This window comes from Suillus paluster, assembly GCF_016628075.1.
Source record: "Suillus paluster strain FC165 chromosome Unknown EDB91scaffold_169, whole genome shotgun sequence".
In the NCBI taxonomy this organism is placed as follows: domain Eukaryota; kingdom Fungi; phylum Basidiomycota; class Agaricomycetes; order Boletales; family Suillaceae; genus Suillus; species Suillus paluster.
In genome coordinates, this window is record NW_024537729.1 from 15,800 (window position 1) to 42,809 (window position 27,010).

At 47.2% G+C, this 27,010-nt stretch overlaps 11 protein-coding genes across 11 annotated transcripts; 5 read left to right on the top strand and 6 right to left on the bottom strand.

The window, feature by feature from the left end:
* Nucleotides 1-286: 286 nt before the first annotated feature.
* EDB91DRAFT_1240218 (uncharacterized protein) lies at nt 287-2,860 on the bottom strand (the record flags this gene model as incomplete). The annotated part of the gene is made up of 8 exons (XM_041321979.1): nt 287-613; nt 650-1,025; nt 1,104-1,297; nt 1,359-1,425; nt 1,479-1,654; nt 2,241-2,319; nt 2,371-2,549; nt 2,606-2,860. 8 exons carry the CDS (start codon nt 2,858-2,860, stop codon nt 287-289), a joined length of 1,653 nt encoding a protein of 550 aa, XP_041169658.1.
* Nucleotides 2,861-2,971: 111 nt separating this feature from the next.
* Nucleotides 2,972-3,148, bottom strand: EDB91DRAFT_1006751 (uncharacterized protein; the record flags this gene model as incomplete). The annotated part of the gene is made up of 1 exon (XM_041312328.1): nt 2,972-3,148. A coding segment is annotated over one exon (177 nt), but the record flags the coding sequence as incomplete, so codon positions are not given.
* A 667-nt stretch (nt 3,149-3,815) lies between these two features.
* Nucleotides 3,816-5,432, top strand: EDB91DRAFT_1088132 (uncharacterized protein; the record flags this gene model as incomplete). Its single annotated transcript, XM_041316355.1, has 6 exons — nt 3,816-3,965; nt 4,109-4,453; nt 4,476-4,504; nt 4,560-4,663; nt 4,719-4,864; nt 4,938-5,432. The coding sequence occupies 6 exons, from the start codon at nt 3,816-3,818 to the stop codon at nt 5,430-5,432; spliced, it is 1,269 nt and encodes a 422-aa protein (XP_041169660.1).
* Nucleotides 5,433-5,883: 451 nt separating this feature from the next.
* On the bottom strand, nt 5,884-6,770 carry EDB91DRAFT_1088133 (uncharacterized protein; the record flags this gene model as incomplete). The annotated part of the gene is made up of 5 exons (XM_041316356.1): nt 5,884-6,128; nt 6,181-6,291; nt 6,342-6,497; nt 6,548-6,631; nt 6,674-6,770. The coding sequence occupies 5 exons, from the start codon at nt 6,768-6,770 to the stop codon at nt 5,884-5,886; spliced, it is 693 nt and encodes a 230-aa protein (XP_041169661.1).
* A 382-nt stretch (nt 6,771-7,152) lies between these two features.
* Nucleotides 7,153-9,777, top strand: EDB91DRAFT_1088134 (uncharacterized protein; the record flags this gene model as incomplete). The annotated part of the gene is made up of 8 exons (XM_041316357.1): nt 7,153-7,695; nt 7,744-7,836; nt 7,888-8,106; nt 8,158-8,265; nt 8,308-8,551; nt 8,600-9,156; nt 9,236-9,535; nt 9,571-9,777. The coding sequence occupies 8 exons, from the start codon at nt 7,153-7,155 to the stop codon at nt 9,775-9,777; spliced, it is 2,271 nt and encodes a 756-aa protein (XP_041169662.1).
* A 2,002-nt stretch (nt 9,778-11,779) lies between these two features.
* EDB91DRAFT_1088135 (uncharacterized protein) lies at nt 11,780-14,395 on the top strand (the record flags this gene model as incomplete). Its single annotated transcript, XM_041316358.1, has 9 exons — nt 11,780-11,893; nt 11,957-12,048; nt 12,285-12,351; nt 12,502-12,675; nt 12,723-13,141; nt 13,197-13,300; nt 13,356-13,529; nt 13,565-14,133; nt 14,177-14,395. 9 exons carry the CDS (start codon nt 11,780-11,782, stop codon nt 14,393-14,395), a joined length of 1,932 nt encoding a protein of 643 aa, XP_041169663.1.
* An 836-nt stretch (nt 14,396-15,231) lies between these two features.
* On the bottom strand, nt 15,232-16,127 carry EDB91DRAFT_1256066 (uncharacterized protein; the record flags this gene model as incomplete). The annotated part of the gene is made up of 4 exons (XM_041324099.1): nt 15,232-15,512; nt 15,566-15,676; nt 15,726-15,941; nt 15,989-16,127. 4 exons carry the CDS (start codon nt 16,125-16,127, stop codon nt 15,232-15,234), a joined length of 747 nt encoding a protein of 248 aa, XP_041169664.1.
* A 217-nt stretch (nt 16,128-16,344) lies between these two features.
* On the top strand, nt 16,345-19,326 carry EDB91DRAFT_1088137 (uncharacterized protein; the record flags this gene model as incomplete). The annotated part of the gene is made up of 11 exons (XM_041316359.1): nt 16,345-16,482; nt 16,536-17,048; nt 17,097-17,219; nt 17,267-17,377; nt 17,432-17,780; nt 17,831-18,010; nt 18,050-18,476; nt 18,537-18,603; nt 18,805-18,880; nt 18,924-19,006; nt 19,078-19,326. The coding sequence occupies 11 exons, from the start codon at nt 16,345-16,347 to the stop codon at nt 19,324-19,326; spliced, it is 2,316 nt and encodes a 771-aa protein (XP_041169665.1).
* An 883-nt stretch (nt 19,327-20,209) lies between these two features.
* EDB91DRAFT_1240220 (TBP-domain-containing protein) lies at nt 20,210-20,786 on the top strand (the record flags this gene model as incomplete). Its single annotated transcript, XM_041321980.1, has 4 exons — nt 20,210-20,326; nt 20,354-20,464; nt 20,513-20,602; nt 20,718-20,786. 4 exons carry the CDS (start codon nt 20,210-20,212, stop codon nt 20,784-20,786), a joined length of 387 nt encoding a protein of 128 aa, XP_041169666.1.
* A 140-nt stretch (nt 20,787-20,926) lies between these two features.
* Nucleotides 20,927-23,430, bottom strand: EDB91DRAFT_1256069 (uncharacterized protein; the record flags this gene model as incomplete). Its single annotated transcript, XM_041324100.1, has 5 exons — nt 20,927-20,998; nt 21,054-21,139; nt 21,192-21,323; nt 22,884-23,315; nt 23,370-23,430. 5 exons carry the CDS (start codon nt 23,428-23,430, stop codon nt 20,927-20,929), a joined length of 783 nt encoding a protein of 260 aa, XP_041169667.1.
* Nucleotides 23,431-24,241: 811 nt separating this feature from the next.
* Nucleotides 24,242-25,775, bottom strand: EDB91DRAFT_1240221 (uncharacterized protein; the record flags this gene model as incomplete). The annotated part of the gene is made up of 3 exons (XM_041321981.1): nt 24,242-24,340; nt 24,389-25,211; nt 25,756-25,775. 3 exons carry the CDS (start codon nt 25,773-25,775, stop codon nt 24,242-24,244), a joined length of 942 nt encoding a protein of 313 aa, XP_041169668.1.
* Nucleotides 25,776-27,010: the final 1,235 nt, after the last annotated feature.

Below are 27,010 nucleotides of genomic sequence, written 5' to 3' on the forward strand. Positions count from 1 at the left end.
ACCAGAACCAAGTGAGAGACTCATTTTGCTGACCTCGGGCATTAGGATCACCAATGGCCGTGCTGACCTTGAGCTGCTCCCGAAGCAGGGGTTTATATTTTTGTAGCTGGTCTTGGCCCAGCTCAAGTTTTATCATTTTCTTCCTGGTCTTGGTATATATGCTGGCATGGAGGGACACCGCCTGCTGCACTGACGTCACCTGGGACCAAGCTCAGGTTTTCAATGCTTGAGATTTGGCTTGCCTAACTGTTGTTTGGAAGAGTATTGCCTTGTTGCACAAGTGAATTCAGAGGTTGTGAAGGGCATCATCGGCCTGTCCTTCACGAAGCGACAACTCCAGTGGAATCAGATCCTCTGCCATACAATGTTTGCATCGATCTACCCCGAGGTTTGATGGCAATGGGATGACAGTGAGCTCGGGGGAGTTTGTCCATGTATCGGATGTCCTGATGAAATCCTCTGGGTCATCATCAAGATCATTGAGAATGTCTATATTCAAATCGTCAGGATTGTCATCTGCATCAAATTCCTCTCCCAGATGCGCCACAGCAGTCCAAGTGAATGCATCTATCTGGCCTTGTAGACAATCACATTGCCGGGCGATGTCTAATCTCTGAGTCTCAGTAGTTCTTTTTCCTATTCTTCAGACCTCAATGAGCAATGCAATTTGAGCCTCTTCAATTGCCAGGCCCATTGATATCCATGTTGCCACAGATCTGCGAGAAGGTGCTGCATGATGGGCATTACCCTCCTGCAGCAGTCTAAGCTCTATCTCCTTTTTGCTCGGTGCTGGGTTCAAAATGAATTCAGACTTCAATTGAGACAGAGTGATCTCACCCTTCTTGATATTAATCTCATATATATCCATTGCAGCTGGATCTTGTATTCTGTTGGACTGAGCGATCCTCTCACTTGCTAACCAGTCTGTCTTTAAGTTGGCCGGTGTGGCTTCGTCGAGTCTGTTGAAAGCCTTTCCACTTTCGGCGATGCCATTCTTCGCCTGCTTGTATTTCCAGCAAAGGGTCCTCTTCATGCGGATCATCTTGCAAAAGTTTCAATCGTTCATCTGGAAATCAAGACATTCCTTCCGATGCGGGGAAGACATTCCCTGAGCAGCAGGAGAAATCAGGTTGAGACGTGCCCATAGGGTCTCCATTATCTCTCCATCAATGCGACCAATGCCTTCAATGAAATTCGACGCATATCTGACATAGCAGCTATCCTGATGTCCATGGATATGCCACAGCCCAATTCCGGGAATGACAGTCAATTCCAGAATCATTGTCAGAAAATCAGCCTCCATCCACCCGAACATGCAAGTGCTTGTTGTATTGACAGTTGATGTCATAGAAGGTGACAGCCCTTGTAATACCATCCATGTTGTGCTGGGCAGCCTCACAAAGTGCATAGTCCATGTTCATTTGTCTGCAAACAACGCATGGTCAACTCGTGAATGTTGAACGGCATGTCCGGCTTGCCTTTCGCCTTTCTGGAAATCTACCATCGAGTGAGGGACAAAGCAACTGTGTTGGGCACAGGCTACTCCCCCGATACTGGTGGACTCCAGCTTGTGCCAAGCTGCATTTGCTTGATTGACAGCCCAATGATTGTTGCAGCTCAATTTTTCCACAGTGTCAGCAGCCTCTTCAAGATGCTTTCAATACCTTTCCTTTCCCACCATAAATCCCAACCCATCGGAGAGCCATACTTCATGTTACGCTGATGGTAATCAGAGGAGGTTTCAAGTCAATCAATCTACTAGAGGTGGCACTCTAGAGAAGTCAGAGGAATCAAGGTGGATTCACTAGTGTCTAACTAGTAGTCTGAGGATGTATCTGGGTAATTCCAGCGTAGGTCAAGATGAGGAATCATCGAGACTACGACCTGCTTATATACAATAGTAAGTCAGGGTCCAGGGTCAAGGGTGAATAAGTAATATGTCCATATAAGTATAGATAAGTGTCCATGGGAATACACATGGTGTATGCATGTTAAGGGTCTGTGAGAATACACTAGGTATCAGCATGTAAGTAATATCCGAGGACTTGCCGAGGATAGATCGAGATTGATCTCAGATCAATGAATAGGGGTGTGCACCTGTGATAAGGTGAAGTCGGAGAGTAACCCTAGATAGGGTGATATTGGGAAATGGTGACACTGTGACATGGTGTCAATGTGAAGAGGTGAAGATGTGAAAGGGTGAAGAGGAAAATGAAAGGTGTCACAGACAACCGTAACACTTCATCATATGGCTTGATGGGATGCAGGTGTTCGGCTTTGAAATTTCCATCCATCACAAATGACTGGGTGTATTTCCAGCTTGGAGTTTTTAATATCGCCGACGTAGATTCGGTAATGAAAGAGACTCACTCATCAAGTGATTCATCCCCTGACAAGGATATGTTAATCCCGGGCTGAGGACATGCTAGGCAGAATAATGCGAGATCTCCGGCATTTGGGTTCTCAGAACTATGCCCAAAGCCATGCCATTTCATAGACTTTAACTGCCTCCACTGTCGAGCGACTCTCATAAGCTCTCTGTATTGGTCCTTGCAATGTGCTTTGTCAATATAATGTGCTTCAGATGATGTAGATATGGTATTACCAGAACAAGGTGTGGAAACATGCTTGAGGTCATTCGCCAAAGCTTGCTGTAATAGTTCATCGCTGAGGTGCCGCATTCAAGGTTGTCCAACAGAAAATCATCTAGCACTCTGAAGGTGAACATGGTCTTCGGCTTGTTAAATGATGCAGGGAAAAAGCCATGTCGAAACATTTGAATGTCTGGACTCATGGCATCGAGACAATCACAGCATCGAACCTCGAGGTGATGGACTCCTGACTTGTCAACAATGACCATTGTATTTTCCTTGGGCTGGAACTTGGGTCCTGATACAGAAGGTAGATCTTCAGGTTCAAAGTGGTCTTCTTGTTCATCTTCATCAAACAAATCCCACCTATCCGTGACTACCGGACATGGCTTGCCATCATGACTGAGGTATATGATGAGTCCAACATGAGCCAGACCACTTTGCTCGAAGAATTGACCATTCCATTGACTGATCCAGTGGAAAGGATTGCAACGATGTTGACTCCAGCAACAGCCTGTGCAATAGAGAGGCTCCCCAAGACAATCTTGACATTTGAAGACCCCATCCTGATCACAGATGATGCATCTCCTATCTTCTGGTGGAGCTTCTCAATCCAGGAGGTGATGGAGATATGATTCCTGCCTTGGCAGCCATTGCCTGAGGTAGTCATTCTGACTCTGCATTTTTTAATACTTAGCTATCATTGGAACAACATTCCAACATTTTACATGAACTTGCCATTGTTTTTGGGAGTTGCAAGGGCTCAAATGCCCCTTGGTCTTGCTTGTAAGTATCTTCAGGAAAGTCTTCCCAAGGAGGTGGGGCCTGAACAGGTTCAAGTGTTGGTGATTCCGGGGGAGAGTTAGGCATGGACCTGTAGGCATGTCGTCTTGTGCTGGCAAGTGGGACCTTGACCCATGTCTTCCTACCTTTGCTGCCCCTTGCTTCTACCCTGTGGGATTTCTGCAATGGGGTGCAACGACCTATCTTCATTTTATTTTTCAATGTTGCAAGGAAAGCATTAGCTCAGGAAGGTCAAACGAATTGTTATTCCATCATCATATTATGCAGTTTGGTTGGCTCATTACCAATTCATTTCCATGAATGGCGTTGCATCCATTATAGGTAGATTAACCAACTGTTAGGCATTGATCAAAGTTGAACTCGCGACCATTATTACTTCCACTTTGCTTATCCTCAGCCCATTCTGCAATCTTATTCACCATGGCAAGATCAGGTCATTCCACTCAGTTGACTTCTAGAAGACACAGAATGCGTCAATCACAGTCACAGAAGCTCACAGAAAATGAAATTTCAGAGCTGAAGAACTACCTTCCTGAGTGGACTTCTGCAAAAAGGAGCAAGAAATGGGGAGTTTTCAATGCCATAGCTTGAGCGGCCAGGTTATTTGCTCCTAAGGTCGACCAAGGACAATGGAAAAAGAGGAAGCAGGTGATACATCCTTGTTGTGTTGAAAAACTCGATTTTTCATGTCTGATTCTTCCTCTGCCTCTTAGATGTATAAGACTTGGTTGTTCAACAACAAGAAAAAGAAGGAAAGGAAGGACATGATAAAGTATGGGAGGAAATGGATGCCTAGGCAGGTGATCTATCAGCAGAACAGAGAGGAAGTGCTAAAGAGGATTGAGGACGAGTTCGGGGTAAAGCCAGGAGGTCAAGACATGTTCAAGCATTATCAAGCTGTGGTGAAGAAGGTCATGGCCAAATTGTCCAAGGATGAGTTGGAGAAGGCAAAAGAAACCACCAAAGAATGGTCCAACAACTTTCCTCCTCCTGAGACACAGGCGCAAGTCACCCGTAAGAAGGGACCTGTATATATGGAGACAATGCGGGATGAGAGTGTTTGTGTTGTTGGCTTGGAAGAATGAACACAGAGAGGTGCTGTTCGGGATGTCAGTGAATTTTATCCATCATCGCAGATATTTGGTCTCAACTTATTTCACATAGGCATGATGACAACGAGGCATTAGGGGATGGGGACAGCTTCATGAAGACAAAGGACTGGGAGGACATAGAGCTGGTTTGGCAGGAGTACGCGCAGGAACAGTTTGGTGAGTGTTCCCGCTGTGGAGATGAGAATGATTTCATTGATCATCGGGATCATAGGTGGTGAGGCATGGGATGGAGGGCGACAGGTGCAGGGAGGGCAAAAAAGAATGAAGAAACCAGTGTTCGATCTGGAAATGGACAGGGATGGGATGCCATTGCTTCCAGACATCATGGAAACAAAACTTGAGGAGAAGAAGGCCATAGTGAGGGCTTTTCTTACAAAGCACTATCATGAGTCTGGCTTTGCAACTTCCTAAGAGAATCTCTTTAATGTAGGGTACAGGGATCTGTTCTGGGATTGACAAGGCCGTCGTGCCGTGGAGTGCCATCATACAAAGTCAGGATGACTTTGTGGCCAGACAGTATCTTCCGGCGGATGTAAACTTGAAGGAGCCTTCCAAGTTGCAAAATTGGGATACCACCGCCTTGCTCAATTTCTGGTATGCTCGGCAAGAGACAGGTGAAGGTCCAACATTCCTGTTCAAGGCATGGGGGAACAAAGAAGGCGACATGGTAGATTCCATTGTATCCGAGAAATCACCTCCTCCTCTGAAGCGTAAGAGGGTGATGATCCGGAGACCTTGGGATTCATCAACTGAATCCGAGAGTGAGGCTGAGGGCCCTGGCGATGTTGAACATGAAGTTCCACTGCCAGCCCTGAAGAGCTTCCGGGGGAAGAAAGATGCAATTGAGGCACCGGCGAGAACAACTTGGAGTAAGTCAGTGCAACAACCATCTGACAGAGTTACTAGAGCAAGGGGCAAAAAGTAATGTACATGTACCATTGTCTCATATGTTACTATCAATGTTATTCAATCGGTATTCAATTTACATGTGATGTTAATATGTGGTCAAAGATTCTGTGGTTCACTGAGTAATTTGAACAAATCACCATGTACCGAGTTCTGGGTATCAATTACCAATGTCCAGGCATTGAGGTCCGGGCAGGTACTTGATTCATGGAACTCGGTATTTGTTACCCAGAACTCGGAACTCGGAACTCGATGCCTGGACCTCGATACCCAGAACTCGATATTCGGTGTTGGGTACTCTATGCCTGGAACTTGATACCCGGAACTCTTGATAGATTACTTATTCTACATGGCAGTAATGTAACACCTCTGTGTTCCAGTAATTTACATGTGATGTGACTATGTTATCGAAGATTTGGTATTTTACTGAGTTGGTACTTTACATGTGATGGTATCGAAAATTCAGAAGTTTAGTTTTGGTTTTGTTCTTCACACTGACAAATCATGGAATCTACCACCTTGAGCATTTTGATGCTTGCCTGTTCAGCTCTTCTCAGCCTCTGTAGCTCAGCATCAGCCCTCCGGAGCTTGTCAGATGTATCCACCCAAGCGATTTGAAATGGTCGCTTGGCCTCGATGAGTAGTGGTATGGAAGGGGCCGGAAGACCTCCATTATCTTGTTTGTAGCTGCTGAGTCTATCTTGAAGGGATTGCACTGAAATGAAAATAAGAAAAATGATAGATATATTAGTATGCCAGATACTCACATCCAGAGTGTTTGAATGACCCTATTGGCTGGAACTCACGAACCATCGCAAACAAATCTTCATTTGTGAGCTCCGGATGTGCTGGATCGCATTCGGCGGGTCTCTCATTCGCTTGCGAGATAAATTAAGTTTCGATCGAAAAATGTTTTGAATTTACTTACATGACATTGAAACTTCAGATGTGACCGGAGACTCACACCTTGCATAGATAGACCCCGGCTCATCATCACAATCAATCAGATCCTCATCAGGCCCAAGGTACAAGTCTGGGTCGATGTACTGAACTGGTTGATCATATTGAGCTGGAGGTAATTGATCTGTACGAGTTTAGTGAGCATGCATGGTAATATCCAAGTGATAAATGTACCAGGGATTGCAGCCAACACGCCTGGACCACTGGAAGACACGGAATCATCTTCTATGTCATCATCTGGCCCAAGGTATAAATCATCTAAGGCATATATAGATAAGGCATAGTACAAATAGATCTTACCTGTTGATGTCCAGGACTGTGTTGAATCATCTACGTCCATTGAATAATACTCGGTCGCCAGAGGATTGTTAAATCTGACTGTTGGATGTGAATTCATCTTGTGAGGGACGGAAGTACCAATAATTGATTGTGTACTTGAAGTTCAACTGAAGTCCAGCAACTTCCGAAAGTTGAACCATCGCCAAACAAAGCCAAACAAATCAACAAAGTTTTACATGGCCGTTCAACTGCCTGTTTTCCCTCTGAAACTTCATCATTTTCACATCTGATTCAAAGATTTACAGATCTTTCTCATCATTCAACATTTCCACTGCAGCTGAAACCTCTTTTGCCAAACTTAAGGCAATCACTAGGCAGATTGTTGACATTGTCTGCGCGGCTTGGCTCCTCCCACCCAGCAACAGCCACTTGGCTCTGAAAGCACAAGTCACTGAACTGGTGGTATGTGGTTTTTCCTTTTTTTCTTTTCGTTTCCTCTAATGTCTGGGCAGGCTAAGGCCATCTGGGACCATGAGGATGCACCTTGCATTCTGGGCATAGTCTTGTCCTGCTCCAAGGAGTTACTTCGCATTCGGCAGGTGTCCCCCCAGGATTCGCCTGACTGGCACAGCATTGGCCATAACGATAAGTGCCTCCAGAGGCACAGCTGGCGCCACAAGGTCTCCGCATGGGAGGCTTTAGGCGACCGGACATTTGATCTTCCGGTTGATGCCCCCAAATCCCCTGACACTGTTGCGGTCGACCTTCCCTCCCCACCTGCCGTCACCGGCAGCATTGCCAGCCCATTGTCCAGCACTATCGACAAGTCCTGGGAGAACCGTAAGGATAAGGGTAAGGCTAAGGCGTTAGATGCTGACCCAGAACCTGAGGCGGATGGGAGTAGGAAGAGGAAATTGCCCCTGATTTTGGGACCCTCCTCCCAACCACTGAAATCTGTGATGAAGAGTCACAAGAGGGCAAAGTCAACTCATGTTGTGAAGTCAGCTGAGTTTGTGGAGTCTGAGGACGAACATGAGGACAAGGTATGTCATTCTGTTTGTTTTTTTTTGTTGTCACTCATTATTTTGCAGCCAGCTGCGCAAGGAGGGCCGGTCATCTTAGTTCATCATCTCACCTCAGTCTCACCCTGGATCCCCAAGAAGAGTCCTTTTGGCCCTGCAAAGGTATGTCTAATTTATGCCCGCATCACTCCCGGTCATCCATACCGTCATCAGGTAATTGCCGGAAGGCGTGCGGACATCGCCAGGCAGACAGACTCAATGTCCAACACCCCCGTGGTCACCCCGGTGGTGGCACCAACTGTCATTGATGGCCCTGCTGGAAGCCCTCCGGAGGTCGTTGAGCACTTGGACTCGACATCCAATACCCCCGCGGTCACCCTGGACATGGCGCCAACTGTCATTGATACAGATGACATTCTCATTCCCGGTCCGGTGAGTACTTTGAAAATTCATTGGGCATCCTTCAACTAACTGAACAAACAGAACAACCCATGCTGGGCTTGCAACAATGCGGAGTTGCCCTGCACGACCCGGTTCGACAAGAGGACTGGGAAAGGCCTTCTCTCCTGTGTTTTCTGCAACACAAAGAAGGTAAAGTGTTATTCTGTCACCCTCAGAAGTCCACCAAAACAGTCATGGGGTAAGTCGACCACCCGGAAGGCCAGGTCCTGGACACCTTCCAAAGCTCCATCCACCTCCCAACCAAAGGCCTGGACCCACAGCCAATCTCGTGGTGTAGCCGGAGCTACCAGTGCCAGTGCTGCTGGAACTGCCAGTGGGTCTGCTGTGACCACACCTAAGATGCATGGTTGCAGCAAGACAATAACTGCTGTCAAGGCACCAGCCCCACCACCTACACCCTCACCTGCACCAGCTTGTAAGTCTTTCAAATTTCTCATCATCATCTTATCTTATTGCTTTGTAGCAATTGCGTCTTCGAGTGGCCACATGCCTCGTGCGGCTCTCGATGTCCCCATGCCAGACCTCCATTCCATGGCAATCAGTATTCACGATAGTGCCAGACGCATCAAGGCTCTCAAGGATCTTGTTGCCAAGCAGGGCAGACATATCAATACCCTCAGCAGGCTCCATGAGAGCCTTCAATGTGAAACCATGGAACCCCATCCCTCATTTCCCCTTCCCACTACTCCAGCAATTGCAATGTATTTGTTGCTTGATCAATCCATCGCTGGAACAACGTCACCCTCCCAATCCGCACTCCCTCCTCTCATCAATCTTTCGATGGCAGTGATGGAGCCCACACCCTCGAAAATGGAGGATCCCTCTGCCATTGAGGGTCTTTCATTTGAGCCAAGCCAAGTTCAACCAGCCCTGGACCCATCACCTACTCCCCCAACTGCCGGAGCCATTTTGGTGCCGGATGATCCATGCAACCTTGTCCCGGAATATGATTCTGCTGATGAGATGGATGTTGAGGTGAAGGTTGAAGTTGAAGGTGGTGATGAGGGTCATCTGGGCGAGGTTGAAATGTCTACATAATTTGGTAGTTAGATTTCTGTAAATGTTGTTGAAATGCATTGTACCTCTGGCATACCCAAAGAATGAAATCATTGAGTTCCGGGTAACTAATACTGATGTCCAGGTAACTAATACCGACATCCGGGTAACATCCATCGACATCCGGGTAACTGATATTGAGTTCCGGGTATTTCATAAATTGGACAAATCACCAAGTACCAAGTTCCAAGTTCCGGGCATTGAGTGCCAAGTACCGAGTTCCGAGTTCCAGGCATCGAGTTCTGAGTTCCGGGCATTGAGTGCCAAGTACCGAGTTCCAGGCACCAAGTTCTGGGCATTGAGCACCGGAACTCGGAACTCAGAACTCAGTACTCGGTACTTGGTGATTTGTTCAATTTATGAAATGTTGTATTTTAGTTTCGTGTTTCGGTGCTCAATGCCTGGAACTCGGTACCTGGAACTCAGTACTTGGCCCTCGATGCCCGGAACTCGGAACTCAGTACTTGGCACTCAATGCCTGGAACTCAGAACTCGATGCCTGGAATTCGGAACTCGATGCCTGGAACTCGGAACTCGGTACTTGGTGATTTGTCTGATTTACAAAATACCCGGAACTCGATATAAGTTACCCAGTGTGGGGAATTCCCCCACTGTAGGCATAAAACCCCGTCCTTTCCGCCTCGTCTCACATCAGTTCCGCATATTCTGCACGTTCCGCATTTCCCGTGCATCGTCCGATGAGTTCCACATTCTCATGCATCCTTTGGAACCCACCTGCACTATCCGGTATTCCTGCACATCATCAGACAACCTTCGCATGTCCTGTCCCCATCCTTCCAGGTCCATTGGTACGCTGTATCTCTCTTCCTGTTGTTCCTAACATTATCTGGATCAAATTGACACATGCCCTTATGGCACGGACCCCTATTCCGGAGTATTGTGCCCTTGTGCACTGCCTACCTTCACTTCCACTTCCTGAGAACTTACTACCTGTACCTCAGTGTTCCTTGAAAATAATCTTCCCTTTAAGTAGTGGTACTCAGGGCTTGGGTGTTTTTTGGGATCAAATCCCATCTTTTACCTTCCCACTTTCCCTTCACCTTACTAGAGGACCACTTTGACTTATGCCCACTATCAATCTAACCTTGTGATATACTTCCTTCGACTTGACCTGCAAGTTCCAACGACTCCTTACATTCCGCATTGTATCCAGTTGAGTTCCGCTTCATTCCATTCCATTCCGCTTGGGTTCCGCTTGAGTCCCGCTTGTTCTGCTTGAGTTCCGCTAGTTCTGCTTGTTCCACATTTTTGCGGATCCTCATCCTACCTGCAGTAGGGTTGAATAGGGTCGTTTAGACAGAGATTAGCACTCCCCAGTAGCAATCCCCTTTAGGGTCGAACGTGCTTGTTCTCAAGTGAGGCAGTAGGCAACAAAGACCCAACTTTGTAGTAGATCAATTTCTCTCCGCTGCACTTGTTGTACCCACACCAGATGTCGATATTAGTTACCCGGAACTCGGTACTCGGTATTAGGTACTTGGTGATTTGTCTAATTTATGAAATGTTGTATTCAGGGTTTCATGTTTCTCGTTTCGGTGGTCAATGATAGGTGTATGCACTCATACAGTGGGTATGTACTGGTGCCTACATCAGCACACTGATTAGTATGTTATCCAACTATCTCAGCCCACCCGTGTATATGATATCAACCATCTCGGCCCACCCATCTATATAATATACTACTACCTCGGCCCATACATCTATATAATATACTACCACCTCGGCCCATACGTCTATATGATACGTATCTGGGCCCACCCATATATGTGATATCCAACTACCTCGGCCCACCCGTCTATATAATATCTAATAAATTGCTCTCTTGGCCCACCCGTTTATATGATAACAATTACCTCGGCCCACCCATCTACATGATATACCCCTAAGTCGGCCCACCCGTCTACACAATATACTACTACCTCGGCCCACCTGTCTATGTAATATACCCTATGTCGGCCCACCTGTCTATATCATATATAATAAACTGCTCCTCCGGCCCACCCGTCTATATCATATATAATAAACTGCTCCTCCAGCCCACCCATCTATATAATATACTACTACCTTGGCCCACCCGTCTATATCATATATAATAAACTGCTCCTCCGGCCCACCTGTCTATATAATAATACCACTACATTGGCCCACCCGTCCATATCATATATAATAAACTGCTCCTTCGGCCCACCTGTCTAGATAATAATGTCACTACATCGGCCCACCCGTCTATATAATATACATCTCTCTTCAGCCCACCTGTCTATAATATACATGTCCATCCTACTCTACATATTACCTAGATGGGCCCACCCGTATTCATTGGTAATAATATCCCTCCCGGCCCATCCATTAACATCAAGGATATCTTCATCATCGGCCCATGGTCCGCTGGCCCATGTTATATGGGATATTATGCACGTCAGTTGCCTTGTATAATATGGAGTTTGTCACTGAAGGGGCTCCTACCTTGGTATATGCATCTACATAATATCCAACTACCTCGGCCCATCCGTCTATATAATACTCATGTGCATCGGCCCACTCATCTACCTTACTTATTCCTGACATGGGCCCACCCACCTCCACCAGAAATAATATCACTCCCGGCCCATCCATCATCTTTGAGGATATTCATAACATCGGCCCATGGTCCGCTGGCCCATCTTATACGGGATATTATGTATGTCCATTCACTTGTATAATACGGAGTTAGGTCACTGTAGTATGTGATGGTTTTCGGCAGGTGCAAGGGGTCAAAGGATCCTTTGTTGAGCTCATACGCATCATCGGCGATGTCTTCCCACAAAGGCAGAGCCTGAGCAGGATCGAGTGTCGGTGATTCTGGGGGGGATGGAGGCATGCACCTGCTGGCACATTTCATCGTGCTAGCCAGTGGGACCTTGACCCATGTCTTCCTACCTTTCCTGCCCCTTGTTTCCACCCTGTATGATTTCTGCACAGGGGTCGATTGAGTGATCTTCATCTTACTTCTGATGTCATTGGCTGAGGTTTCGCTGAGGGAGGTCAAACAATTTGTGATTCTATTATGGGGTCATCCAGTCTTGTTGTAGGCTTATTATGAATTCATTTGGATGCAAGGCAGTGCATCCGAAATTCATTGATGAACCAAGATGTAAGGTTTGCTCAGATTTGAACTCAGGACAATTATTTCTTCAATGTTGCCTCCCATACGTGCATCCTGCACTCCATTTTACCATGGCTAGATCGGGGGATTCCATTCACTGCTCGGACAGAAGACATGGATGACATTTACAACCGAGACAAAAGCTCACGGAACAAGAGATCTTGGAACTCAAAAACTACCTTCCTGAGTGGACTGCCGCAAAACAGCACGAGAAAACCAGGAATATTCACAGCCATAGCTTGAGCAGCAAGGTTGTTTTCTCTGAAGCTCGACCATGGATAATGGAAAAAGAGGAAGCAGGTGATGCATCCATGCAGGTTGAAACCTCAATGTTTTCAACACTGATTGTTTGTTGTTCGCTCAGATCTATAAAACCTGGTTGTTCAACAACAAGAAAAAGAAGGAAACAAAGGACATGATAAAGTATGGGAGGAAATGGACCCCTAGGATGGTGGTCTATCAGCAGAACAGAGATGATGTGCTCAAGAAGATTGAGGCGGAATATGGGGTGAAGCCAGGAGCTCCGGATATGTTCAAGTATTACCAGGCGACCATCCAGAAGGCGATGGAAGAATTGTCTGATGAAGAGTTGGAGAAGGCGAAAGAAAAAGCCAACAAATGGTCCAACAACATTCCTCCTCCTGAGATCCAAGTGCAAGTCACCAGTAAGAAGGGACCTGCATACATGGAGCACTTCTCCAATGAGATGTGGAGACAATGCGGGATGAGAGTGTTTGTATTGTCCACCTGGAAGAATGAGCAGGGACAGGTGCTATTCGGAACGTAAGTGCATTGCAAATGTCATGGTAGACCTGATATCTCAACAGATTTCCCGTAGGCACGATGATAATGAGGCATTGGGAGATGGGGACAGCTTCATGAAGACAAAGGACTGGGAGGATATCGAACCAATGTGGCAGGAGTATGCACAAGCACAGTTCAGTGAGTGTTACAGCTATTGGGATGCGGAGGGTGACATTGATGGTTCCTGTGATAGATGCCAAGGCAAGGGATGGCGAACAACAGGAGAAGGGACATCGAAAAAGACCTAGGAAACCGGCCTTCGAACTTGATGTGAATGGGGAAGGCATCCCATCGCTTCCGGACACCGTGCAAACAAAGCTCGAGGAGAAGAAAGCAATAGTGAGGGCGTTCCTTACAACACACTATTGTGAGTCTGCATTGGCAACATCATGCAAGAATCAGTTGACCGGATGTGCCCAGGACTCTGTTCTGGCATCGACAAGGCCGTCGTCCCTTGGAGTGCCATCATAGAATGTGAGGATGACTTCATATCACCAATGTATCTTCCGAGCAGGGTGCATTTGAAGGACCCTTTGAAGTTGCAAAACTCCGATGCAACCGCCTTGCTGAACTTCTGGTATGCTCACCAGGAGAATGGTGATGATCCGATCTTCCTGTTCAAAGCATGGAAGAACACAGTCGGCAACATGATGAAACCAGCCTCGACCAGGGGATCAGACAAGTCTCATGCTTGCATCCCTCACCGGGGCATCATGATCAGGAGGCCACAGGATTCATCAACGGAATCCGAGATCGATGGTCAGCTGCACCATGCCCTTGCTGCCAATGCCCACCGGTTCTCCGAAGACAGCCGAGTGTTATCGGAGGATGATGAACCAGGGGATGATGACTCTGGCATGGATGAGGATGGTGCTAGAACCGTCCATCAGGGGGTTCGGGTAGTGCCAGGACCGCTGTCAGCCCGGAACATTGGGCAAGGAGTGCAACACCCGCTTCCAAAGCCTTGCCCGGTGAGGCCGGCAAGGCCAGTGCAACAGGCTGCTGGGGTCACAGATGGGAGATCTCCTCGCGGGGTTGACTTGTGCAAACCGAGGAGTTGACTGTCAAGACGAAGCTGCGACGGAGGAGGAGACACACGTGTCCCCAGTGCCAAAGGGAATCCAGCAACAGAAAAAGGTGATTGTGGGACCTCCAAGCAGAACTCGAAGTAAGACCATGGAAAAGTCATTAGATATTCCTAGGAGAGTCACTAGAGCGAGGGCAGGGAAGTAATTGCATCATACCACATCATGTCATTGTAGTCAGCCGAATCCTCCGAGAGTACTGATTATCAAGAACAATGACCATGTAGTCTGTGCAATACACAGATAATCAACCATCAAATGCAGATGACCGAGTACCGATGATTGATTGCCGATGACCTAGCACTGCCAATTGAATACCAGTGGCCTATTACCGACGACTGACTGCCGACGACCGAGCACCGAATATCAACTGCCAAAGACGATGTACTAACGATCGACTGCCAAGGACCAGGGACCAAGGACCGAATACCAATGGCCGATTACCGAGGACCAAGGACCGACGGCCGATTGCCGACGACCGACGATCAACTGCCGACATCTGGTCGTCGGCAGTTGATTGTCAGTTGTCAGCAATCAGCCGTCGGTACTTGGTCGTCAGCACTCGGTCGTCAGTAATTGGCCATTGGTATTCGGTCAGAGGTCCTTGGTCCTCAGCAGTCGATCTGCATAGGGCCGAATGCCAAATTGCCGACGACCAACAATTGACTGCCGAAACCCGATGATCGACTGCCGACGACCGGATGCCAATGATCAGCTGTCGAGTGCATAGGGCCAAATGCCAAATGCCTTGCTGGTAGGTGGACGGTGGTCGGCACTCAGCAATCGGCGTACAGGACTTCATTGTCAACGGTTGTTTTTGTGATCGTTCAGGCTTGGGCATCAGTATTCAGTAACCGATGCTTGACGATCACTCTTCAATGCACAGAGAATCGAGATCTCAGTTGTCGGTCGAAGTATTTTTATTCAATTGTGCCCGGTTGTGAAGTCACATATGATGATCATACACTAATGTAAGGATTATGGTCATGTGCTATCTACATCTTCGGGTATCCTACTTTGACCCTGGTGAATTTGGGTCTTGAACCGTTGAATCAGTGAATCTACGACTTTGAGCATTTTGATGCTCGCCCGCTCAGCCCTCTGCATCCTTTGAAGCTCCTGATCGGCCCATGCCAGCTTGTCAGATGTCTCCGCCCAAGCAGTTTGAAATGGTTGCTCTGCCTCCAGGAGCTGCGGTATGGACGGGTCTGGAAGGTTTCTGTGAGTAGTTGTGAAGTTGACCAGTCGGGTTTGAAGATTCTGCACTATGATAGCAATGAGAACGATGTGCTGACATAGACCTGCAATTAATACTCACATCCCACGTCATGATATGACCCAAAAGGCCAGCACTCCTGAATCATAGCTTGGAGCTCTTCATTGTTGAGGGCCGGAGGTGCTGAAAGGCATTCAGCATTGGGTGGATTCACTGATGGAGTCAATCAGGTATGGAAGGCCTAGTGTCACGAAGCACTTACAATATTCCATGGGTTCATCGGACATCTCTTCTGGCCCAAGGTACAGTACCGGACTGATGGCTTGGCCTGGGGGATCACTGCTTGCGCGGTGGGACGGCTTGGGCGCACCAATCCCACCATCGAAGTCATCTTCCGGGCCGAGATATAGCTCCCGACTGATGTGTGGGGGCATGGATTCATACTCCACCTCATCATCCAGCCCAAGATACAAGTCATCTGATTGCATGTGTTAACGAATAGAAGCATGTAGGAAGACATCTTACCGAACATCAGCCGTTCCTCTCTCATCCATGGATCTGTCAAGCTTGTCGATGATTGTGCTTGACTAGCGTCGTCGATGTCCATTTCGATGATGTCAGTCACCGGTGGTTCTGTGAATCGCACTGTGGGGTGAGAGTGCATTGTGCTTGATGGTCTAACTGATCCACAGATCTCACAATTTGATCCTTGAAATGAGTGGATTATTTGCAAACTCCCGAAATGTGAACATTGTGCAAATAATCCACAACAATGAAATATTTATTGACCGAAGTTTGATTGACTTGTGTCTTTGTAAAACTGCTTCCTTGCTAGCTGTCACTACATTTCATAACTTTTATTATCAATCTATTCATCCTCGATGTCCAACCAAGCCGACAAGTCCATGGCCGATCTCAAGGAGATCACTGGCCAACTTCTCGTGATCGTCTGCGCTGCCCAACAAATTCCCCCTGGTCCAAGTCACTTCACTCTGGCGACCCAGGCAAGTGAATTAGTGGTGTGTATATGATATCAAACACGTATTATACATGATCGCTCATCTCCTATCAGGCAAAGGCAGTCCGGGATCATGGTGACTCAACATGCCTTCCCAGGCTCGTCTTGTCTTGTTCAAGAGAGTTGATCCAGACCCGCAACTGTTCTCCACAGGAGGCCCTGAACTGGCAGATCATCGGCCATGACGACCCTCGACTCATGCAGCACAGCTGGCGCAGCAAGGCCCTCGCCTGGCAAGCCTTGGGCGACCACTTGTTTGATCTCGCACACGAGGTCAATGGTGGTGACACCGACAATGCTCCCAGTCCCTCGATGAGTGTGGATGGTGATGCTTTGGAGAAGGGGAAAGGGAAGGTGAGGGAAGTGGAGCCGGAGAAGGAGAAGGAGAGGGAGAAGCCAAAGGATGAGCAGGAGAAGCTGCACAGGAAGTGGCCTTTCTCCCGGATGTCAAAGCCAGTCCCAAAGTCGGCAATGAAGATGCCGAAGAGGGGGAAGTCGGGGCAGGAACAAAAATTGAGGGAATCAGTGGATTCATTGGACAAGGAGGAGGAGGACAGGTCGTCGAAGGTATGTTTCGTTTTTTCCGTGTTGATGTTCACTCATGCAGTGGTGTAGCCCCGCTCAGACACACCATCGGTGATTGTCACTTGGCGGGTTTCCCCTGCCCAACCATCAAGGCCCTCTGGGCCTCCCCAATCCCCAGGCTCTCCGAAGAAGGCCCCCTTCAGCCCTGGAATGGTAAGCTAGACTGGTTACCTTGGGTCCCCAATTCTAACATTCAGCAGACACCTCCGCTCATGCGCCCTGACATCCCTGAGTCGTCTCAAGCGACTTCTGAGAGCCTGAGGGATGTGCCCCCAGTTGTGGACGCCGGGGCCATTCTCATTCCCAGACTGGTGAGTCCCACAAGATATATTTCGCTGTCCTGACTGACTGACCATCCCCCGCAGAACAACCCATGCAGGTGTTGCATGCAGTATGAGCTGCTGTGCACCACCAGGTTCAATAAGTGGAAGGGCACGGCCCTCATGTCATGTGTCCTGTGCACTACAAAGAAGGTGAAGTGCATCTCAGCACGTCTCGGGACCCTTGCCGCCACCACTCAAGGACAGTCTACTGAGCGGACGAGGGCCTCCTCGACAGGCCCATTGACCTCCCAGTTGACGGTGTGGACCCGAAGCCAATCCTGGGGGCCGTCGGTAGCTCTGAGTGAGCCTCGGGGAAACCCACCCAAGCCATGGTCCTGGGGCCAAAGCAAGCCCTCGGGCTCAGCGACGATGCCCATCCCCCCTGCAGCTGGTAAGTCAATTCAATTGATGCAACATTTACCGTTATTGATTTGATTCCAGTCATTGCATCATCAAGTTCGGCTGCCACCCATGCAGTCCAGGACCTCCCAATCCCAGACCTCCACTGGATGTCAATGGCAATTCGCAAGAGTGCGAATCGCATTGCAGCTCTGGAAGCTTGTGCCTCTGAACAGGAGAGCACAATTGATATGCTCCGAAGGCTGCATGAGAGCCTTCGACGTCAGATCATGCAGTGACATCCATCATTCCCTCTCCCAGATTCTCCTCCCGCCACACCTTTGTCTCTACTCCTCGATCAAGCCGCTCCTGGGTTGCAGTCCCATGTGCACTTGGCACCCTTGCCGCTCATCGACTTCAGCACCGACTCAACAGGCGAGGAAGCCTCCACCATCGTTGCCCCGGTAATGGAGCCAACAATCCTGCCCTCTCAGACTGAAGCGGCATTGGACCCTGCAACTGCCATTGCATCGATGGTTCCCATCAAAGCAGTTCACAGCCCGGCCGATGATGGTGTCTCCACCTTCGCATCAGCCTTCGCACTTCCGGGCCCCCCGGCAATGCACCCCAACCCTTTGGAGACTCCCAAGGATGGCCCAAGCACCACTGAGATTGTTGAGCATGGGTCACCCCTCAACCTCCTTCCGGAATATGATTCTGGTGATGAGCAGGACGCCGTGATGCAAATGTAGATATACCACAATCCATTGTACTATAGTGTGAATACTATGAATTGTTTGTACCATAGAATTGTAGAGTACTCAACAATCAGTACTGCATACCCACCATTATGCAAACCTCTGAGCCCCGCGCATGTAACAAAGAGTCCCAAGGACCGAGTCCTGAGCATCTCAGTGCTCAGTACTCGGTCTTTGCCTTTCAGCTTTGATCCTTGGCTCTCCGAGTCCTGAGCATCTCGGTGCTCGGAACTTGGTCTTTGCCTTTCAGCTTTCGATCCTTGGCTCTCCAACCTCGATACCTCAGTACTTGGTTTGGCTCTCAGTATATGTACTCAGTACTTGATACTCGGTGACCGGTCCGCAATCCCCAACCCTCGGTACCCGGTACTCAGTTCTTGGTACTTGACCCTCGGTACTTGATCCTCGCTGCCCGGTTCAATATCCCTGATCCTCAGTACTCAGTTGTCAGCCCTCGGTCCTTGATCCTCAGTACTCGATACTCGGTGCCTGGGTCACCATCCCCAACCCTCGGTACTCAGTACTCATTTCTCGGAACTCCACACCCAGGTTGTGATTTGCCATCCTCGATCCTTGGTGCTCGGTTCTCAGGTCTCAGTACTTGACCCTTGGGACTTGATCCTCACTCCACGGTTTGCCATCCCCGATCCTCAGTACTTAGTATTTGGTACATGGTACTCCATTGGCCATACTTGGTACTCATGGTTTGCCATCCTTTATCCTCGGTACTTGGTCCTTCAGTACTTGATCCTCGCTGCCCAGTTCGCCATCCCTGATCCTCAGTACTCAGGACTCGGTACTCGGTACTCTGTTTGCCATACTCGATACTCATTTATATGATGGTTCTTGCTACTTGATCCTCCATGCTCAATAATCATTGATGCACCTACATCATCTAACCGATCAGTCTGATTTACCACCACTTCAACCCATCCATCCTCACAGCATTCATTCATCTCGGTCCACCCATACATACTTTACACATCCACCTCAGCCCACCCATTCATCTTATATACATATGAGATCCATCTATCTTGGCCCATCCATCTATATGATATATGTCTTACCTTGGCCCATCCGTACATATAAGATTCGTCTCCCTCGGCCCATCCATCCATATGATATGCATCTCTCTCGGCCCACCCATCTACAAGATATACATCTACCTCGGCCCATCCGTCTATATGATACATCTATCTTGCCACATCCATCCATATGATTCACATCCACTTTGGCCCATCTGTCCATATAATATACTAATAACTCAGCCCACTCATCTTTATGATCCATCTCCCTCAGCCAACTCATCTACTGTATTCTACTCTAGATATTACCTAGATGGGCCCACCCATCTCAATCGGGAATAATTTGCCTCTCAGCCCACCCATCTTCAATGAGGATATTATTACATTGGCCCATGGTCCGCTAACCCATCTAAGACGGTGTATTATGTCCCTCGGCTGGCCCGTCTAAGACAGAGTTTGGTCACTGTAGTATGTGACGAGACTATAACTGAATTGCAACATTGTTCTTCTCTGTATCATATGATTCTAACCAGTCATTAATTGTACTCGGTCCTTGGCATATCAACTATACCTGCTGCTAACTGCTTTGACCTCCCCAGTGACCTCCAGATGAGCCATGGAGTCAAGCGCACACATGTTTGACTGTGTGTTGTTGCACACCAATGCGCTTTGCACGGTAGCGTTTTGCAGCTGTCATCATGCATATTCGTGACCCCAAGACAACAGCACTTATCTTCGCCTCGGGCAAGATGGTCATCATGGGTGTGAAGAGCGAAGACGACTCGTGCCTGGCATCACACAAGTATGCGTGTATTGTGTAGAAACTTGGCTTTGACACCAAGTTTGCCAAGTTCAAGATTCAAAACATTGTCGGAAGTTGTGATGTGAAGTTCCCCATTCACTTGGAGGGTCTTGCATATAGCCATGGGCAGTTCAGCAGTTACAAACCTGAGGTATGTTTGCAGTATTTGAGAGACTGTCATGTGTTCACACGCATTTAGTTGTTCCCTGGTCTCATCTATCGCATGCTCAAGCCAAAGGTCATGTTATTGATCTTTGTGTCGGGAAAGATAGTGTTAACGGGTGCAAAGGTAAAGACTTTTATTTTATTATCTCTCATTAGTGATTCTTAGATTATTCCAAGATGTGTTGGTGGACCCGGTTTGAACCCTCTGCTGACACTGCTATCATTCTCTCCTCCACTAGGTCAGGGAAGATATATACACTGCATTCAACACCATCTATATGGTGTTGTGTGAGTTCAGGAAACCCTGATGCAGTCTATGCTTCAGGCTGTTCATTTCTTCATTCCTTCTATCAACTGGCTCACACTAAACCACTTGTCAATAGGGCTACCCTAATTCTTGACGACTCTTTTCAACAACAGTAGTGGGCGATGCCTATAAAATATATCTTTACTGAGGGTTGAAAGGCTGAGGAGCAGACATAGTGCATGGACATTCATCCTGTGAGGAAGATATGACATCCTACAACATCAACATGAGAAAATGTGAGAGCATACATGTGCTCCAAAAGATGCACATGATTGGCAGCAGAGACATTGATAAAGCATACAGGTTCCACCCAGACCTGCTGAAGAGCATCTATGAGTTGCTCATAGCACCCATCTAGTAGCGAACTATGAGAAACAATGATATCTTAGTTGACCAGCACCCTTACCTGGTCTTGCAGTGATAACATGTGTGATACCCAAAACCTGATCATGTTGCACAACTGCAGTGTCAGCTTGGGGCTTGGCAGTTGCTACAGTTTTGGTCTCTGGCACCACTGCTGGGGTATTTGATGATTTGCCTATAAATATGTAAAGTAAGTGATCTATGCTGAGATTAAGTGATCCATCAGCATACAAGTTACATCTGCAGAATGCAGGGTCTCTGTCTTAGGGCCACATCATTTTGATCTGTTAGAGATCCATGAAGATGTCATGGATAACACTGGCATCCCTGAAGTCATTGGTTCATTTTTTGTATCAGATCCAGGTGTTTTGCCTCTGGAGTTGCGAGTATAGTAGTATGTACCTCCAACAAAGTCTCCAAAGACCACAGCCATTATAGATTGTGCAAGAAACAAAGAAACTGACGTGTCAGCTACATAGTTTGGGCGCTGTGCCACATCAACTCTCACAATGGGCTAAAAACAAGGGCCAATGAAACAAACCACCATTCTAGTTAATACCCCTATCTGTCTAAAGATAATGTTGCTAAGAGCTTAGCACTTATCTACCAGTCACATGAAGTGCAAAGAAAAGCTCCTTATTCCAGAATTTATTCAGGTAAAACTCTGTGGCATGGTTAATGCTGCTTTGCATTGTGAGTCGTGGATCGACTTTTTGACCAAAACATGGGATGAGATGGATGGGTGCCATGATCTGAGTAATCGGGATGACATTGCCAATCCAGTCATTATTCGCTCATCGAGCATGCCTGAGGATATACATACCCATAGAATCGTCGAGAGTCACAACATCTAAATGTTCAACATATGCAAGATATGTTTTGGAGTATGAGAGTGTTGTGATGGGATGAAAAATTAAGCGAAGGTGAGCAACAAAGTGTCCTGTGTTTGTCAACATCAGTAGCATGACAGTATAGGCATAAAAACATACCATCCAGTCCACTTTTTGGCCACTTGTGCATGTTGCCTGTACTAACGATGACAGAGTCATATCAGCAGTATGGCCAGGCATTGGAGGGTGGTTGAGTGTGTAGTGTTTGTGAGGGCTCAAGCTGTTCAGGGTCGTGAAAAGATTTTGATTGTGTCCATATCTTGCACCATACTTGAATGTGTTCAAAGGGGAGGGTGTTACGACTAGGATAGTTCTTCTTCAGCGTTCCAATAAAGGATGATCAAGGCTGAAGCGTATCACGAGTTCTAAGATCAAAGGTTCAGGCTAGTCGAGTGTCAAGGGCTCGCTAGATCAAGTATTCAGGCTAGTCTGCTTAGGAGGCAGCTAGATCGGTGAACTCGAAGTATCAGGAGAGAACCTAGTAGATTCAAGTTAAGGAATACAAGTACAGGAAACATGATATATATATGTAACAAGAAGGTAGTTTAGGGCCAGTCTGTAGGTAGATGACCCTATCAAGAAAGGTAAGCGAGAATAGGAAGACAATATCAACCAATCAGAAAAGGAGATGAGAAATGGTACGATGTTGGATCGACCAATCAGGGAACAGTATGAGTAATCATCTGCGTAAGCATAATGAGTAAGCATATAGGTAAGTGTTCACGTGTTGGACGTGTTGATAAGCAGTCACGAGACTTGATGAGTAAGTAAAGAAAGAAAGAGAAAAGAAAATATAGCACCATTGTAACAGAGGGGGCAGCCAGGGTGGGCACGGCGCCTCCCACCAACAGCGAAATGATCAACATGGGCATCCACCTGGTTGAGATGATCAGAGACTGCAGGACGAAGGTCAGGAAGAGAGAAGTTTTCAGCAGCCTTATCCACTGTCATTTTTGTGAGGGTGGGGTCATAGCTGAGATGGTAAGCGTTAATTGAGGTGGAGAATGTTTGATAGGGATGGGGAGCTTGAGGATGAACACCATTAATGAGGTCACATGCGCAAGCAAAGTAGTCCTTGACAAAATGCTGGGCAAGACCACCCTCATTGTCTTTGTCACTTTCGTGGTCCTTCTGCACATACATCTGGAGTGCGAGGTCAAAGTGCTCCACCTTATCATGACAATCGAGGTGGCGACACACTTGCGCATCATAGTCATGATTGTTCCCTGCCCTCAATGGCTCCTTCACAACCCTGATGGGCGCATGTTCAGTGGGGTCTGCAGACCACTGCATGACAGTGCCATGTGAATAAATACTGGGCTGTCATATACCTGATCCGACCGCTCCGATACTGATATCTGCTCCGCTTTCCAACCCTTCCGCCCCATCCATCCTCCGCTCCGTCCAATCACAAGTCCACATTCCGCCCTATGCTTCTGCTCAACCGCTCAACCGGTCCCCTTCCATAACCTCTCCATTCAACTGGATCTCTTTCCTCTTTTAGATATATACCTTCCCCATTGGTACATAAACCCTTACTTCCGGATGACTGGTAATTCCTATTACCACTCAATCACTGATCTGACGCGTACATATTGATATCCGCCCCGACTTATATCTTCGCCTATGTAAAATACTTACAAACTATATCCTTGGTACATAGCTTTACTACATAGTTATCCTGATCACTGCCTCATACATAGTAGTATATAACATATCATGTACTTAGATATTTTTCCTCAGTCTTAATATTACTTGTCTTCTTGCAGTTATATCTTGTGAGAATTCTCAGTAGGACCTTGCCTCCTCTGGACACAAGTCTCAACTTGTTGTCACCTCCGACCCTCCAACCCTCCACTCCAACTTAGAGCCGTGCTCTAAGTCTTTCCCTTATACTCTGCACCTATCAACTATCCTCCCTTGTCCCTCCACATTATCCTCCACCTTTCCCGCCCCTACCAAACATTCCCCTGCTCCTATCCACCCTCTGCATCACTCCCCGCCTTCTCCGCTCCGCTCCTAGTCGGCCCGCCGCTAGTAGCTCTTACTCCCTGACCCTCCAAGCGGACCAAAGCGGACCACTCATCCTACCATCGGACAACGTCGGACCCGCTCCAAATTCGGGGCACGTACTCGGCTAAGGGCACAGCACAAGAGCTGAAGCCAAGCCCCGACCCCTCTGCTTCTTGAGTCGGCACGGTACCTAACAGGGCACTACCCCCTGCAGCCACTCGAGCTTTGGAATTGCCCATGGCTTATCACCACCCCCTTTTCCCTGCCGAGCACCAGCGTCAACAATAGACTGTTTGAGCTGATGAAAGACTTTAAGACAGCGGTCTAAATCTACTACTTGCTTGTTAGTGAAATGTGGGGCTTGAGTGAGGTATCTAAACTCCATGAGGGCCCAAATAGCAGATATGAAGTCAGCAGGGGCAGCACCAGCAATCACGCCAATGATATACCATTGAACATTGTGATGGTCTTGCCCTGTGGTTTGCTTCAAAGTGGAGATTCCCTCCTTGAATGCACAGTAACCAGTGCACACCTGGAGCAGCACAAAACAAAAATCAATTTCTTGTGAGCCAACCACTGTTGCGCACCAGAGACAGTCATGGTCCCAGAACATTTTATGGAGATGATGAAGTAGTTCTGGAGTGAGGAAGGAGGAAGGATTTGTGGCAAACCAATTCCTCCAGAATGGCAAGTTGACACCATTTAGATTATAGTGCTTGCATGCCTCAAAGAATGCAATGAGATCAGACAGTGAGATAGATGTGATAATTGCTGCAATGTTGGCAAGGGTTGATGATCCATCACGAGGAGGGTGTCGGATTTGGTCTCCAAAGTCTCCACAGGTAGCCATAGTGACAGGTGATGAGTTCATAGTGGTGCATGCAATTATGAGTTCCTCCAGAGTATCTGCAACATAAGCAATGAGGGGGGTGAAGCAATACCTGCTAAAACCCTGTGGATCACTCATCATAATGCCAAGACGGGCAGCCTGCTTCAACAGCTCAACAATGAGGTCAATACATTGGTGAAGTAAGTGGTCTGCAAGAACCCCATGCATGTGCTTGTTCCTGTGCATGAACTTTGCAACAGGAAGCAAAGCAAGTGAGATATATGCATGTAAGGAGCCTTTGGCACACACACCAGGATCAATATTGGCAAGACTAACAAGAAGTGGATGTGCATAATGGTTACCAGCGATGTTGCTGACCTTGGTCTTGTCTGAGGAGAGGACTACACCAAGGAGGGATGCACCTTCAGGTAGGTCTTTCTGTGGTCTTGTTAGCTATACGGAACAAGAAATTGAGACATGAGACCTTACCTGAAGGTTCCAAGCATGATCACCGTCATGAAACCATGATAAACTCAAACAGCACATTCGGCAGACTCGTAAGCCTTGCATGGGATGAAATCAAAGCTGGTGGCCAACAGTGGGTGACTGAGAGGTGACTGCAAGCACTCGATTGCATCCCAATAAAATATTTGAAGGGTCTTTGTTGTTGGAAACTTGGTAGTGACCCTTTGATACTTCCATTGAGGGGGAGCTGGGAGCAATTCAGCACATCCTCAGAGTTCTCATGAAGAGTGAAATGACAACGGGAGCATTTTGGTCTGAACATAAGTTTAGACCAAGTGATTTAGAGGACAGATGAACTCACAAATTCAAGATTAAGATACTCATCAATATTGGCCATGCTAAGATCAGACTGAAGAATAAATGATGCCATCTCCCAGTTCAGTTTGCTAGTGAAAGGAAAGTATTGGTTTTGCTCCCTCTCTGCAGCATATTCATCCTCGCTGAATTGGTCCATGAAAGTCTTTCCAACATCCCACATCTTGCCTGCACCATCATAAACCTCCACTTCTTCACCATAATCTGCCCGTGAACCTGAAGACCTATACTCCACTTCAGTGTCTGCATCAACTCCATGGTCCATATACTCCAGGTCAAAGGTCAAATCCATATCTTCATGGAGAGAAAATTGAGGACTTGGAGCTCGTGCTAGTCTTGAGATGCGAACTAGGTTACCATCCCACTTGTAACAGTGGGAAGAAGGCTGATTCAGATGTTGCAGAAAATGTCCCTCATTTTTAAAACACTTGCTGCAGGATGGACAATGCATATCGAAGATGCAAAGTTGTTGAACTCAATTTGGATCCAATATTGTTTTGGCAATTTCCAGCACAACATGAACTGTAACTACAATGTCAAAGTGTTGTTCAAGCTATGTCTCACCATCCCAGTCATCTCATTCCCCATCTTCAATATTTAGAGGCCAACAAATGTCAGGTCCTACAACTCCTTCTGTAGATTTAGACTCTGACATTCTAGATGATACATCTGAACACTCAGAAGTGTATAAGATGGTGAGTTATGAGCTGGATTCTAACACTTGCCTTGAATCAGTTTTACTTACAGTACATACACCACCACCCACATGACCAATTTGATGCTCACACTGCATCAATACCAGAGACTTCAGAGGAAGCATTATACCTGCTTGAGATGGCACAAGCTGATCTTGAAGTTCGACATCTCGAGAAGGACCCTGCTGAGTGGCTTCTTCATCAATTTCACATGCGAAAACACCACCTACTACTTTGAGTAAAGAAAGCAAAGAGAAAGTTTGGAGATGCAGAAGCTAATGTAGGGCACACACGTGTTCTCATGGTGAGGTGCAGGTTTGTCTGCTCAGAGCAGTCACTTTGGTCTCCTTGTCCAAAATCCACCATCAAGTCATGTAAGCAAATTTGTTCTGAAAGTCAGTATGCAGTTGCTGGTGAGCACAACCAATTAGAATATCTGTTTGTTTGATATTAAATTAGGGACCATAGCCTTATACCATGTACATGATTGTCAATACATATATGCATTGCACATTTTATATTTTAGCTGTCTGTTGAAGTACTCCATTAAATGAATATTACAACTCTTTGCATAAAGGATGGCACTGGCGTGAAA